Genomic DNA, 14,380 nt, shown 5'->3' on the forward strand with positions numbered 1-14,380 from the left:
TGCATTCAATTTGATTTTGTCCCACAGACCGTTCCTCGGATCAACAACACATGAAGAACCACACACTTTTTGCTTACTGGAGGGTTAAGCACCCCTGATACCACAAGCGCACAGTTTATATTAAAAAAACCCCCAATACAATCATACCATATTTCCTCATATAGTGATCATATAGAGCTTACCACACGTCTATTTGGTGTAAGGCCTATATAATATGTTAATATTAATTTAATATAATTGGAAAAGCATTGCCAGCTGCATGGCGGAGGAGTGTTTAGCGCGCAGGCCACACAGCTAGGAGACGCAAGTTCGATTCCACATTCCAAAAACCTGCTAGGTTAATTGGTGACTCCAAATTGTCCATAGGTATGAATGTGAGTGTGAATGGTTGTTTGTCTATATGTGCCCTGTGATTGGCTGGCGACCAGTCCAGGGTGTACTCCGCCTCTCGCCCAAAGACAGCTGGGATAGGCTCCAGCATGCCCGCGACCCTTGTGAGGATAATCGATAGAAAATGAATGAATGAATGGTAAAGCAATATCATAATATATAGTATTCTGTATTGCATGATGTTATCATCATTTAAAGGACACTCCTCAGTTGCGTTTGTCCTGCATGCAATAAATCTCATCTGAATGTCACTCTCTAACTTTCTCCACTCGCTCTCCAGCAACAAGCCTTCTCTTCTTGTCAGCAGATGTCACAATAATGAGTACGTACCTGTCAGTCACAGAGAAACCACTGTATTATGTCCATATGAACACAAAAACATATATTTCCCCCACTGTGGTGTTAAAAATGTCCATGCAAAGCCACATAAAAATATTCATCTGGCTGCACATGCACATTTTGGCCATTCAGAAGCCTGTAAACGCTTCCATGTAGTGAGATGTGGGGTGTGCAGTGAAGTGTACATTATCTTTCTCAGCACACACTAATATGGAGTCCAGGAAACATCATGAATGTATTTTTTATTATTGCAGTGTGTGTTATACGGTGCATGCCCACACATCTCCCACTACACTCAATGAAACCTAATTTTCTGTTGTTAAGTTTTGAAAATATAAGATAATGTCACACATTGCTCATGACGTGAACTAAAACATCCATACCCATCCATACACAAATACTAAAGCTGGAGTTTTACAAAAGCTCAGTTTCGTGGCTGACTATGGCCCATTATTAGTCGACAAATATTGAAATACAAGTCATATGTAGTATTCTGGTCACTCACAGTCAGTCATGTTACATTGATGAAACATTACCTTACACTACATCACCTTAACAGTGCATGGAATCAGCCATGGCATGTCCAACATGATAGAGTGAACAAAAGGTTCTCCTCCCATTCAGTGTGGAAGTGGTATTATTTTCCTTTTCTTTCATTTTTCTTTTCTGTAGCTGGTAAAGTCAGGCCTTCATATACTGTAAGTAGATCATGTCAGATTGGAGGTGGGGGTGCTGGTGTAAATTATTGTGGAAGATCAGAATTTTTCCCTTTTTTGATAATGTAAATGTAGACAGGGATGGAATACATTAAGTCTACCATGACTGCAGCTACATATTTGTTGAAGTGTACAATGAATTGAGGCCACTATTTGAGGAAATATGCATGAATTGTTTGGAAGAATACATGAAGTCCTCGCATGTTTCTACATTTTATTGACATCCTTATACAAACACATGCTTACTCTATAAATATTAAATATGTAAAACACTGTATGTCTCTGTAGGAGAAACAACATTGAAATAAATAAGTCAAATAAATAGCAAATATATTATTCTTTGGAAAGTCCAGTAGATTAAGAGCTTGGCTGACAAAACAGGATGTTGTCATTTGTTGTGTTGTGGGATTTTAGCACAAATTTACAGTCAGAGGCAAGGCAGAAACTGTGGGAAAAACCCAGAAAAGCCCTTTCACTTAACTTCACAACACCGAAAGCTCATCTTTTTGTTCAGTGTTTCTATGTTTTAGAAGGAGGAAGTCACGGGCCAGCCTGGTGAGGTAAAGGTCCAGATCCCGCAGAATGATGTAACCTTCCACTCGGCTTTCCCACACCGTTTTAGAGTTACTTGCTTGGCTGGAAGGCGTCCAAGCGGTGGGGAAAGTTAGTTTCCTGCCCTTTAAGTGGCTCATCTAGACATTCAAGCAAAATGTCAACATTTCATATGCTAACGAGGATAAAAATGTGTGTGAGCATACCTGATTGCTGACTTGACTCATCAGGTCCCTCACATCCAGTTCAATGTGTTTGATGCTCTGAGATAAAGTGCTGTGCACCAGCCTCTTCTCTATTTCTTCCTTCTCCAAACCTTTCCTCTTCCACTCCAGCATATTCTTGTAGCTTTGCAAGTCTGACAGAACGGTATGTAGTCGTTCCCAATCCTGGACGCACAACAAAGTGTAACCAAGAAGTGGAATAAAGGTAATTTTAGTTAAATAAATGATGATAACAGTCACTCACGGTAAGCTGGAGCCAGCTGTTGAAGTCTGTAGAAAGCACTGGAAGGTCCTTTAAATGACCACCTCTGTGTTCAAAGTGCTTGTTTCCTAACTGCTGCTCCTTCTGGTGAGAAAATCAGAATATTTGAGTTCACAGTTTAGCTGAGCATGCAGGCCATCTTTTGGAATTGTTCATCACTTACATATTTATTTAGCAGCTGCTGGACACGGCTGCGGGTGGACCTTGCCAGGAGAAAGGAGTCGTTGTATTTTGCCTTGAGGAGGCCATGAGGTGGAGCTGAGAGCTCGGCAGGCTTCAGGATGCAGCAAAGAATGACGAGAGCACAACACCAAAGAGTCATCTGCAGATACACGAGGTATAAACTCAGTTTGGGTCAACAGAGTTTTTGCATGTACACATTTTTAGGTTGATATCCTCGGTCCTTTGAACCAGAAGGATGCAGGTTCAAAAACTGAACAAAAAAAACAGCTTGAGATGTGCAATATGTATTATATACCAGCACATCATAACCCATGTCAACCAATAGCAATATAGGCAGTAGCTTTTCCCTTAACTAATGCTGTGTTATGAACACATTATGTACTTTTCTACAGGATGCATTTCACAAATAAACACTGTTTTTGTAAGTACTACAATATGCAATACAAGTTAGTGAACAAGCCATCCTTCCTAAAGTGTGATATTAGATCAGAAGTAGTGAAGGAAGTCGCTTCTTGCATAACCAGCGCTTCATGTCATGTTCCGCATGATAGATTGCACTCTAGTTTTGGTTTCCTGTTTGCCGTAATGCAGTAGCTTTGCGGTTGCTGAAAAGCATGTGCGGCAGTACCAGTTATTAATAACCTGAGCTACTATTAGTAGTACGCAAAGATACCAAGGTAAATTCATTCATTCATTCATTCATTTTCTACCGCTTATCCTCACGAGGGTCGCAGGGGTGCTGGAGCCTATCCCAGCTGTCTTCGGGCGAGAGGCGGGTGTACCCCGCTGATTGGACTGGTGTACCCCTGGACTGGTCGCCAGCCAATCACAGGGCACATATAGACAAACAACCATTGACACTCACATTCATACCTATGGACAATTTGGAGTCACCAATTAACCTAGCATGTTTTTGGAATGTGGGAGGAAACCGGAGTACCCGGAGAAAACCCACGCATGCACGGGGAGAACATGCAAACTCCACACAGAGATGGCCGAGGGTGGAATTGAACTTGGGTCTCCTAGCTGTGTGGCCTACACGCTACCCACGCCCCACCAAGGTAAATTGTGAATGAGCATTTTGACCAGCATTTTAACTAGCTTTGTTGGTTTTGTTACAATCCCACCTCAAACTTGCAGCAATGAAGTGAACGCATTTTAATAAATAATCATAACATTCATTCATTCATTCATTTTCTACCGCTTATCCTCACGAGGGTGGTGCTGGAGCCTATCCCAGCTGTCTTCGGGCGAGAGGCAGGGTACACCCTGGACTGGTCGCCAGCCAATCACAGGGCACATATAGACAATGATCATAACATGTTCATGGAATTTGATGAAATAAGCAATTATGTAGGCAATTGCAATGTCAATGTCATTTTCATAATCATTTCCCAGTATTAGTGACAGAATTGAGTGGTTAGTGCACACACCACACAACTAGGAAACCCGGGCTTGATTCCCCACTCGGGCATCTCTGTGTGGAGTTGGCATGTTCTCCTCCCACATTCCAAAAACATGCTAGGTTAATTGGTGACTCCAAATTGTCCATAGGTATGAATGTGAGTGTGAATGGTTGTTTGTCTATATGTGCCCTGTGATTGGCTGGCGACCAGTCCAGAGTGTACCCCGCCTCTCGCCCAAAGACAGCTGGGATTGGCTCCAGCATGTCTGTGACCCTCATGAGGATAAGCGGAGTAGAAAATGGATGAATTGAAGTAACAAAACAAAAAATAAAGTTACACATTTTGAAGTCAAAATATTCTACAATTCTGTGGCCCCCATTATTATTTGAGTTTACCTTATCTGCCGTTGTTGGGAAAAGTTTGGACACCCCTGGACTAAATTGCGACTCCGATTCCATCTGGATCATCTTACATTATCATTCAATAGTGGTGAGTACCTATACATTTTATACTTTGAATGCATTTAAAGTGTGTGTGGAACATAACCTAGATTGTGCTTCTATGCATTTAGCTTGTTTGCATCATCATGAGCGAACAATGACAATTGAAGAGAGGCGGGGAGGGTTCTGGAGCTGAATCTCCATCCATCCATCCACTCGGATCATGGTGGTATGCTGGAGCCTATCCCAGCTAACTTCAGGCAAAAGGTTAGGTACACCCTGGACTGGTCCCCAGCCAATTGCAGGGAGCTGAATCTGAGTCACTTTTATTGCAAATGTTGATCCAAAATCGGAGTGAAAGAGCGAACCATGTGTCAAAAGTAGGCATTTTTACATGCGTCTCAATTACTCTTGCTTTATTATGCCATAAGCGGGTGGACTCGGACACTAATCCCTAGTGTACACTGTCATTTGTGCTTTGGATAAGTCAAAATGCTGTGCCCAACTGTCTGAAATGTGCAGTAGTTGTCAGCAATTTCCCTTTAAATGAAAACAATCTGAGCTTTTAATCAGTCAACTCACTGAATTCAATGTGTCACAATTCTGAACCCCACAATACACCACTAAAACAACCCAAAATAATCATAGACAAGATGTATTCCATTGCATGTACCCTGATTCTTATCCCACGTGCGCATATAAAAAAGATGAACATGAACATACCTTGGAGGAGCAGTGGAAAGAGTACTCTGAGCCAGTGGAAGCATCATGTTATTGTGAGGTTGCGCGCTTAATTTATATCACTCGTCATGTTTTCGGTTCCTGACAGGTCTGGAGTTTTTTTTTTTCTTTCTCCCGCGTATTCTGGCGTATTACGGCGTCTTGTTGTGACAAACATGATTCATGCCAAAAAGGGGAAGTTGCTCAATCAGAAACTTCAAAGTACCCTTAATTGACTGATATGACGAATTCCTCTGTGCCAGTGTGCCAGTGTGACTGTATTGCAGACTGTCTCTCCTAGTCTGTCCATTCATTGGGTCCCATGTCTATCGCCACACTGTTATTGACTCTCTTGTTATATCTGTTAATACTCTGCTTTAAAGATTTGTGTCATATTCCTCATGGTTTCTCATTTAGATACTCATCTAAGTACATTTTTCACCTTTGGAAAAGGTGGAAGCTTTTTCATCATACAGTCAATATCACACCAACCAAAAAGGGAATTTATTGTCATTGAAATTGATTTCAAAATACTTATTTTAATTTGATCAGCCATCAGACTTGACTGGGCACCTAAAGGGAATATTCCAGGAGTCTCATGATACTGATGACTAATTACTAGAAGACAGTTTCACCGAATCTTAAAAGGGGAAAAAAGTTAGTGGTTTTTTTTGAATGTATGATGTGGTGTAAGATTGACATACTTACAGTATGAAGAACAATATTATATTCATCAAAGTTTCACTTTTACCTCTGACGGCAATCACGGGGCATTCAAGGACCGCCGAGCAAAGTAGGAAATCTCAATGCTTGATGAAAAAACATTATCAGTGAGGCATAAACGTGTAATTGTGGGCTTTTTTTTAACAGTGGCACATGTATGTAGTACATTTTACCTGTATTACCACATGTATACGCTGCGATATGGCAAAAACGGTTGTTTATCAGAACATATAGTGTGTCAACAAGCACCACCGAACGCCTGTCTGCACATTCCAATATATGCATGTAGAGAAATTGACATTTGCATCAGAGTTTCTTGGAAAGGCTGCATGGTGTGCAAATGGTTAGCTCGCAGGCCACACAGCTCGGAAACCCGAGTTCGATTCCCACCCATGTTCTCCCCCTTTCACAATCACATTTTTATAAAGGTTTACTGACTTTTTTGTGTGCTTGTACATTTCCAGTGCACACCAAACTGAAAGCCTGCATGTGTATTATTTGTTTTTGGGTGAACAGTTTGTTGCTACTTGTTAATTACTGTACAAGGAAAGGAATTCCTAACTTGGGACTGGTGTAGTTTATTCACAATGGGAAGTCACCCAACATTTGCAGAAATGATGAGTAGGGATGTTCCATGATGACCTGCTGATAACAGCCTATTTGTACACAATAACATCAAAATGAGCACAATGCTGTTGTGTTTTGTTCTTTTGTGGTTATTGCACTATTTATAATGGATTGCGAAAGACACCCAACACATCAGAAGCAAAAACAAGATCTTTCACTAGATTACACTTGACTAAACCATTTCAAAACATTTGACAAATTTGCATAAAACCTCTCCTGCCTTGGTTTCAAGCAACCATGCCAGTTTCACTTGGGCATATCTGTTGCTAGGAGGGCAGTCTGAGTGTTTCCTTTGTACTCTGCCAAGGTTGTCTGTGGCACATTCAGTGTTCACAAGCTTCAAAGTTCACCCTGTCTGCACCCTTTATTTGTCGTAACCACGCTCAAATAAATCAACTTTTCATCAGTAGAAGAATACATCACCCTAAAGCAGTGGTTCGCAATTATTTGGATGTATAATATGTACCTTATACTAGGGTCGCGGGGGGTATGCTGGAGCCTATCCCAGCTGTCTTCCGGCGAGAGGCGGGGTACACTGGTCGCCAGCCAATCACAGGGCACATATAGACAAACAACCATTCACACTCACATTCATACCTATGGACAGCACCTTTTCCACACATTTACGACAATGTCCCGCTTTGCTGCTCTTGGTACGGCTTACGACACCCATTCATTCATAAATATAACAAGATTAAATATTTACAATTTTCACATTTGCAACTGAACTGTATGTGTACACACGTTTGAGTGTTCGTGTATGCATTAAAATTTCCCTTCAATGTGTAACCACGGCGAGATGCCTTTTCACTTCCTGGTTGCTAGAGCATGTATTTCTGTGGGAGAGATGCAGCCCGAATTCTAATAAAATGCACCAACTTGTGGCCATTTTTTTTGGCTTAAACCTGCACCAAATGTGATCTCTTCTATTGTGGAGTTGCATCATCATATATACAGTATGCCTTTGGCAGCAAATCAGTTAATAAAGGTGTCCAACATGGATCATAGGAGCTCCTGACAGTCACAATACTGTATGTGAGTGACTATGAATGCATGTCACAATTTCAACCTGTCATAAGCATATGATCTAATACGAGTGTTGTATCATGACACTATATGAAATCCTCGCAGGCAGAAACTATCACGTGGTTGGGTCATCAGTAGAAGGGCTTCCCTCATTTTCATAATCCCCACCCCGATGATCTCTGTAGAACAAATTTCCCTCTTGAGCATTCAGTTTACCCCACAGTCTATTTTCAGTCTCACTCTTGGTTTTGCTATGCATTTCCTTCCCATTTTCTTTCTGTCTGTATTTCATGTGTGTGGGAGGAAACCGGAGTACCCGGAGCATGCAAACTCCACACAGAGATGGCCGAGGGTCGAACTCGGGTCTCCTAGCTGTGTGGCCTGCGCCCCGACCACCGTGCAGCCCACAAAGGACATGTTATTCAAATTGTACGTAAGCGAATGTGTTGTTGTTTATTGCAATGCACTGATTTGTTGGCTGGGTGGAAATTAAACAGGGATACAAAGTTGAGCAGAATAACAAAAGACAGCTGCACCAACTCTGGACGACAACGCATTGCTGACTTGACTTGTTCGGTTGGCGGGGAGGGAATGGCTCTTCCTTATCTTACCAGAAAAAAAAGAAAACATGAATTTAAGAATCACTGGTTGGATGGGTAGAGGTGAAACAGGGACAGAAAGTTGAGCAGAATAACAAAAGACAGCTGCACCAACTCCGGACGACAACACATTCCTGGCTTGACTTGTACGGTTGGTGGGCAGGAAATGGCTCCCCTTTTTCTAAGCAGAACAAAAAGAAAAACATTCATCTGCATTAGAGCAGATGACGTTGGAACCCCCAGAAGCACAGAGTTGGAGTTTGGAGTTTTTTCAATGTTAATAGAGGTTGCTAATTAAGAGGATAAGAACCAAGTTGTGCTTATGTTGTGTTGTGTTCATCAGTGATACAATTTTAAAATGCCCGTATCATAAATCTGTGAGGCATATTTAGGTCTTAAACCCGGATTCTGCATTTAGCCTTTAGCTTGATAGCTTCTGCCACTAGTATACAATGGCAATCGAAGCTGACTCTAATCTAATCACTTTTATTGAAATTAAATGGTGATCAGAAATCTGAGGTCAGTATCAAGCTAGCAGGAGAGTCTGTGGGGGGGAAGGGTTGCGAGCAGGCTGTGTGTCAAAAAGAAACACTTTTATAGTCATATTCATACTGTACAGTTATCCCTAGCTACATCATCGTTCGAACATTGCTTCCTCACTCTAGCGTGATTTTTAGAATCACTAATTGATCATTGATTTTCTGACTAAATATTGACTGGATGTCAGCAATGCCACGTTGATGAGCCAAGGCATGTCTGACATAAAGTTGTCTCCTCCCATTCTGTGTGGAAGTGGTAACTTTTTGGCTTCTTACACACTACTACGGGGCGGCACGGCGGTCTAGTGGTTAGCGAGCAGACCTCACAGCTAGGAGGACCCGAGTTTGATTCCACCCTCTGCCATCTCTGTGGAGTTTGCATGTTCTCCCCGTGCATGCGTGGGTTTTCTCCGGGTAGTCCGGTTTCCTCCCACATTCCAATTCCAAAAACATGCTAGGTTAATTGGTGACTCCAAATTGTCCATAGGTATGAATGTGAGTGTGAATGGTTGTTTGTCTATATGTGCCCTGTGATTGGCTGGCGACCAGTCCAGGGTGTACCCCGCCTCTCGCCCGAAGACAGCTGGGATAGGCTCCAGCACCCCTGCGACCCTCATGAGGAAAAAGCAGTAGAAAATGAATGAGTGAATGAATGAACACACTACTACTTCCTACTTCCCCATTCTGTTTGAAACCCTTTCCTAAGTTTAGAATAAATGTCTGACATAAAAATGTCTCCTCCCATTCTGTGTGGAAGTGGTACGTTTTTGGCTTCTTACTTTGTCCTACTTCCACACTCTGTTTGAAACCCTTTCTTAAGGTTACAATAAATACACTGGAGGCTAACCAGTTTGCTTGGTAGCATGCTATGTTTAAAACAGCGGCTGTCTCTTGTGTCCCTCCAGTGTTCTGTAGCCTGCACATTAACATTAGATAGATTTTTCAGACATGTTGAATTGTGAACCTCTAAAAAAAACTAACCCATTACCATAGAACAGGATAAAAGCAATTAATCCTAATTTTCTGTTACACTTCCATACGTACCACTATGAGACAATGTGAAGTTCAAAACAACATCAAACAAACATATTGCTGGATGCAGAAACTTAAGAAAACAAGATGCAGGGCCTGTGGCAAAACACCAAAGGACAGCTGAATCAATCAGTCAAATGAGGACTTGAACAAATCCTTTTTATGAGGTCACCACCTGCAGGGACAAAGCAGGGTGCTTGTTTTGAAAGCTGACTTGTTGACGTCATCTTGGGCTGCACTCGGCCCCTTTAAAAGCTCTGCAAACTGTGCAGGGAGGCAGAAGCGCTTCAGTCCTGTTTCTGCCATCCTTTCAGACTTCCATCGGAGCTGGGAAAATGTATGCAGCAGTTCTGTTCTTTGTCCTCATGTGCTGGACCGCCACCACCCGTGCGGATCACCATCAGTCTTGCCGTAAGAATTACACTTGTCCTCTTTCCTTGCATTATATGTATGCAGGAGCCTTGTCATTGAGATGTATGCCTTGCAGGTCCGACCAATTTGACGGGAGTCATGTCTGTGGTGAGTCTGAACTTCATGCTTGAGACCAAAATGTGGAACAATTTTGGAAATCATTTGTTTCTCTCCCAATGTTCTTGGATGAGACCAGGTGTCACTGCGGAATCAAGTAAAAGCTCTTGCACCCTACACGTATGACGCAACGAATAAGAAACTTCGGTTTCGATCAAACAGTAGCAATCAATGGAACGCAACCTTGGAAGTGGATTTACTGGTGTTCTTTGAGGAGGTAAGACAATGGTGTCTCCAGCCAATGCCGCTACTGCCGTTTCACTTTCTTCTTCTGTCTGTCACGCTTGTATCTCCCAGGGGATATTATACAAGATCGACAGCAAAAACCAGAGCTGTGAGAAGAAGGCACTACAAGCCACATACCACCCCTTTGCTCTTCCCAGCAATGCTGTTTACCAGGCCACTCTGGTCTTTGGGAGCGCATCCATTGAAGGGGAAGGACTAAAAGCCAACATATGGTTCATCCCAACGCCAGACGTCAAAGGTGGGACCAAGACAATGATAACTTTAAAGATGTTGAATTGTCCGTAGATATGCATAAGAGTCTTCATGCTTGTCTGTTTTCATGCTCAGCCCTGTGATTGAGCATTTTTAAATTCCTGCGGGTGGAATCCTTCCCCATGCTCATCACTTACTTCACAGTTCAATGGAAAGAAATCTAGATGGAAATGCAAAAAGTGGATCTTCAAGGGCTTTGTAGGTTTGCCACAAGCTGCTTATAATGATCTGCCCTGTAGTTTCCAAGAAACTTTCATTCATTCATTCATTCATTCATTCATTCATTTTCTACCGCTTATCCTCACAAGGGCCGCGGGGGTGCTGGAGCCTATCCCAGCTGTCTTCAGGCAAGAGGCGGAGTACACCCTAGACTGGTCGCCAGCCAATCACAGGGCACATATAGACAAACAACCATTCACACTCACATTCATACCTATGGACAATTTGGAGTGGCCAATTAACCTAGCATGTTTTTGGAATGTGGGAGGAAACCCACGCATGCAAACATGCAAACTCCACACAGAGATGGCAGCAGGTGGAATTGAACTCAGGTTTCCTAGCTGTGCGGCCTGCGCGCTAACCACTTGCCCGGCGTGCAGCCTTTCCAAGAAACTCTGATGCAAAAGTCAATTTCTCTACATGCATATATTGGAATGTGCAGACAGGCGTTTGGATAGAAGTGGTTGCTTGTTGACACACTATATGTTCTGATAAACAACTGTTTTTGCCATATTTTGCATAAATTGCTTATTTTTACCCAATACTCAATATCTTAATTTTTCTTATTAGTGACTAAAATGAAGAAAAATGTCACTACTTTTGTTCAGGAAGTATTTTGCTTGTAGACCAGTGTCTACCAGTGCTTGTCCATCGTTTGAACCTACAGTAACTCAGTCAAGCAACAAAAAGTGTGTCTTTGGTATTTATTTATACTTTATATTTTATTAAAAGATGTAGAAAAATAATAATTTTAATAATATTAATAAGAAACTAAAATAAAATTTATATATTATTTTATACTGCTTGGAGACCCAGGTTCGATTCCCCCCTCGTGCATGCGTGGATTTTCTCCGGGTACTCCGGTTTCCTTCCACATTCCAAAAACATGCTAGGTTAATTGGTGACTCCAAATTGTCCATAGGTGTGAATGTGAGTGTGAATGGTTGTTTGTCTATATGTGCCCTGTGATTGGCTGGCGACCAGTCTAGGGTGTACCCCGCCTTACGCCCGAAGACAGCTGGGATAGGCTCCAGCACCCCCGCGACCCTTGTGAGGATAAGCGGTAGAAAATGGATGGATGGATATAAAAAAGTAATGGCATCACATGGTTAACTAATTGTCCAATGAAAATGTTCTGTCATCACATGTGGTGCCGTTGACCGCCACCAGGGGGACCTTCAGTCAACATAATAGTCCACACACAATTTCCAAAGTCCTGTATTGCATTGTATTGTATTGTATTGCTGTCATTGCAATTCCAAAAGATAATTTTCTGACAGACATAGCTTCAGTACAGTAGAAATACATTATGACTGCCTTGACATGCTTTGTTTTCTCTTTAAAGGCCAGAGCATCATGTCTTTATCGATGGGTTGTATACCTATTAGCTTAATGCACGTGGCAGAAGACACAATGCTTATTTTCAGGTATGTCTGTATGCTCGTATAGCATAAAAGGAAAATATTCTTATTCTTATTCTTATTATTCCCACACCAACCACTTTTTTTCAGCAACATGGACGTTGAACAGGAGATCAAGGATCCCGATCTCCTTGCAGTGCCGTCCTTTTGCCAAGGATTGGCTGTGGAGGAGACACCAGAAGGGACAGTATATGGTTTTATGACTGAGTTCATGTAAATACAACCCAAACATCACACCCAAGCGTCACAATCCCTTCCCTTCATTTCATGTACACCCTCGATACTCTAGCATGAGGCTGCATTATAACCGATCTTCCACTGCGCTATGCTGAAATGGATCACGCTGTATACATTTGTAAAGGACGTAATGGCATGGATTTCTACACTTAATCATTATTACTAACTGTTGGTGGTTTTCACTTCAGTACTGCTTCCAAAACCCTTTGACAATGATTAATGGAACAATAAACATCGAAGCTGTCAGTATTTACTACAAGACCTTGTTGTTTCTCTTTTTTTCTGTTTTGGTCGTTCAGTTAAAGGTTTGGGAGGAAAATGATAACATAGGTTCTTACTGGAATTGTCTTCTGCTCCTCATGGTGACATCAATGGTGGAACTGGTGGATGTTAAAACATCATGCACTACTTCATCTGCTTGAGGTTCCCGTGTGGAGACATATTTGACCACTCCTTCACCTTCAGCGCCCTCAGCAGAGTACTTGTCATCTTAGAGGTGTGTTTGGACTCCTTACAGTCGAAAACCGATATGTGGCCCAGTTTCCCTTCATCAAACCACAGCTCCAGACCATGATACCACCACCATGTTTGTCTGGTGTATGAGAAGAGGTAGAATTGTTTACAGTCGTATGGTGGCCTAGTGGTTGGATGTAATTTGAATTTGACCGATTCTGGTTCTGATTCCTCTTTTCGATTCCTGCTCCTAAAGATTCTTGATTCCGGTGCTTTTACAAGGCTGGTTCATAAAAGTTTGTATAGTTTAAATGAGGGCGCTAAACAGAGTTCTTCTTGGATGTAAGGTCTGAACTTCTCAATGAATTATTTAATAATATGAACTTTTTTGCAACTTTACAAATTAGAAAAGTACAGAATCAGAGGACTAGTTTTGAACTGGATCAAAAGCTACTTAGCTGACAAGATAAGTAGCAATACAAGTAAGTAAGCAATACAATACGTATGTGAAGCTAGGAGAACACACATCTGCATGTTTAAATATTATGCATGCAGTACCCCAGGGCTCAATCCTGGGACCAAAACTGTTCAACTTGTACATCAATGACATCTGCAAAGTCACAAAAGACTTACAGCTGGTATTATTTGCACTGCCTTTTGTTCCAGTCATATTAAGTATATTAAAATGATGAAATGGTCATATTAAAACCATCATAATAGATTGTCCTAAGTACATAATTGATTGAACCTAAGTAAAATTAAAATCGTGCTGTTTGGTAGCAGTAGTAAAGACATGTACTAGCAAATACAAATAAAATGTGCAGACATTGAAAAGGTGAGGGAAAATAATAATTTCTGGGGATCACAATAGATTAAAAAAATAGCTGGAAACCTCATATTAAAAATATACAACATACGGTGGCAAGAAATATTTCAATATTGAACAAAGCAACATTTGTTCTCAATCAAAAATCCCTCCACACTCTTTATTGCTCCCTGGTTCTAGCTTATCTAGCTTATAGTGTGGAGATTTGGCGTAATAACTATAAAAGCAAGCTTAATTCGCTAATTGTACTGAAAAAAATGACAGAATTCAAGAAACAATACAAAGAAGAAGAGTCTTGAACGAGTCATGTTGTGTTTATTTGTTATTATATATCACCATTTTGATGGTAATATCTATGAATATTATGATGACCATTTATGTCATCCCATGGTTACATCACCTTATGGGTCTGTATGTGTC

General features: G+C 41.5%; 2 protein-coding genes across 6 annotated transcripts in view; both read left to right on the forward strand.

The window, feature by feature from the left end:
• LOC131138617 (unconventional myosin-Ic-like) overlaps positions 1-3,344 on the forward strand; it is a 40,358-nt gene extending 37,014 nt beyond the window's left edge. For all 5 annotated transcript variants that reach the window (XM_058087700.1, XM_058087704.1, XM_058087701.1 and 2 more), the window contains one exon: positions 28-3,344. In XM_058087700.1, the coding sequence (XP_057943683.1) occupies positions 28-54 (27 nt within the window). In that variant the 3' untranslated portion in view covers positions 55-3,344. The remainder of the gene's footprint in view (positions 1-27) is intronic.
• Positions 3,345-10,051: 6,707 nt separating this feature from the next.
• Positions 10,052-12,940, forward strand: epd (ependymin). Its single transcript, XM_058087225.1, has 6 exons — positions 10,052-10,189; positions 10,266-10,297; positions 10,386-10,523; positions 10,604-10,790; positions 12,369-12,450; positions 12,535-12,940. Exons 1-6 carry the CDS (start codon positions 10,114-10,116, stop codon positions 12,659-12,661), a joined length of 642 nt encoding a protein of 213 aa, XP_057943208.1. The 5' UTR covers positions 10,052-10,113; the 3' UTR covers positions 12,662-12,940.
• The last annotated feature ends 1,440 nt before the right edge of the window (positions 12,941-14,380 follow it).

Source organism: Doryrhamphus excisus, chromosome 11 (assembly GCF_030265055.1).
Source record: "Doryrhamphus excisus isolate RoL2022-K1 chromosome 11, RoL_Dexc_1.0, whole genome shotgun sequence".
Classification (NCBI taxonomy): Eukaryota; Metazoa; Chordata; class Actinopteri; order Syngnathiformes; family Syngnathidae; genus Doryrhamphus; species Doryrhamphus excisus.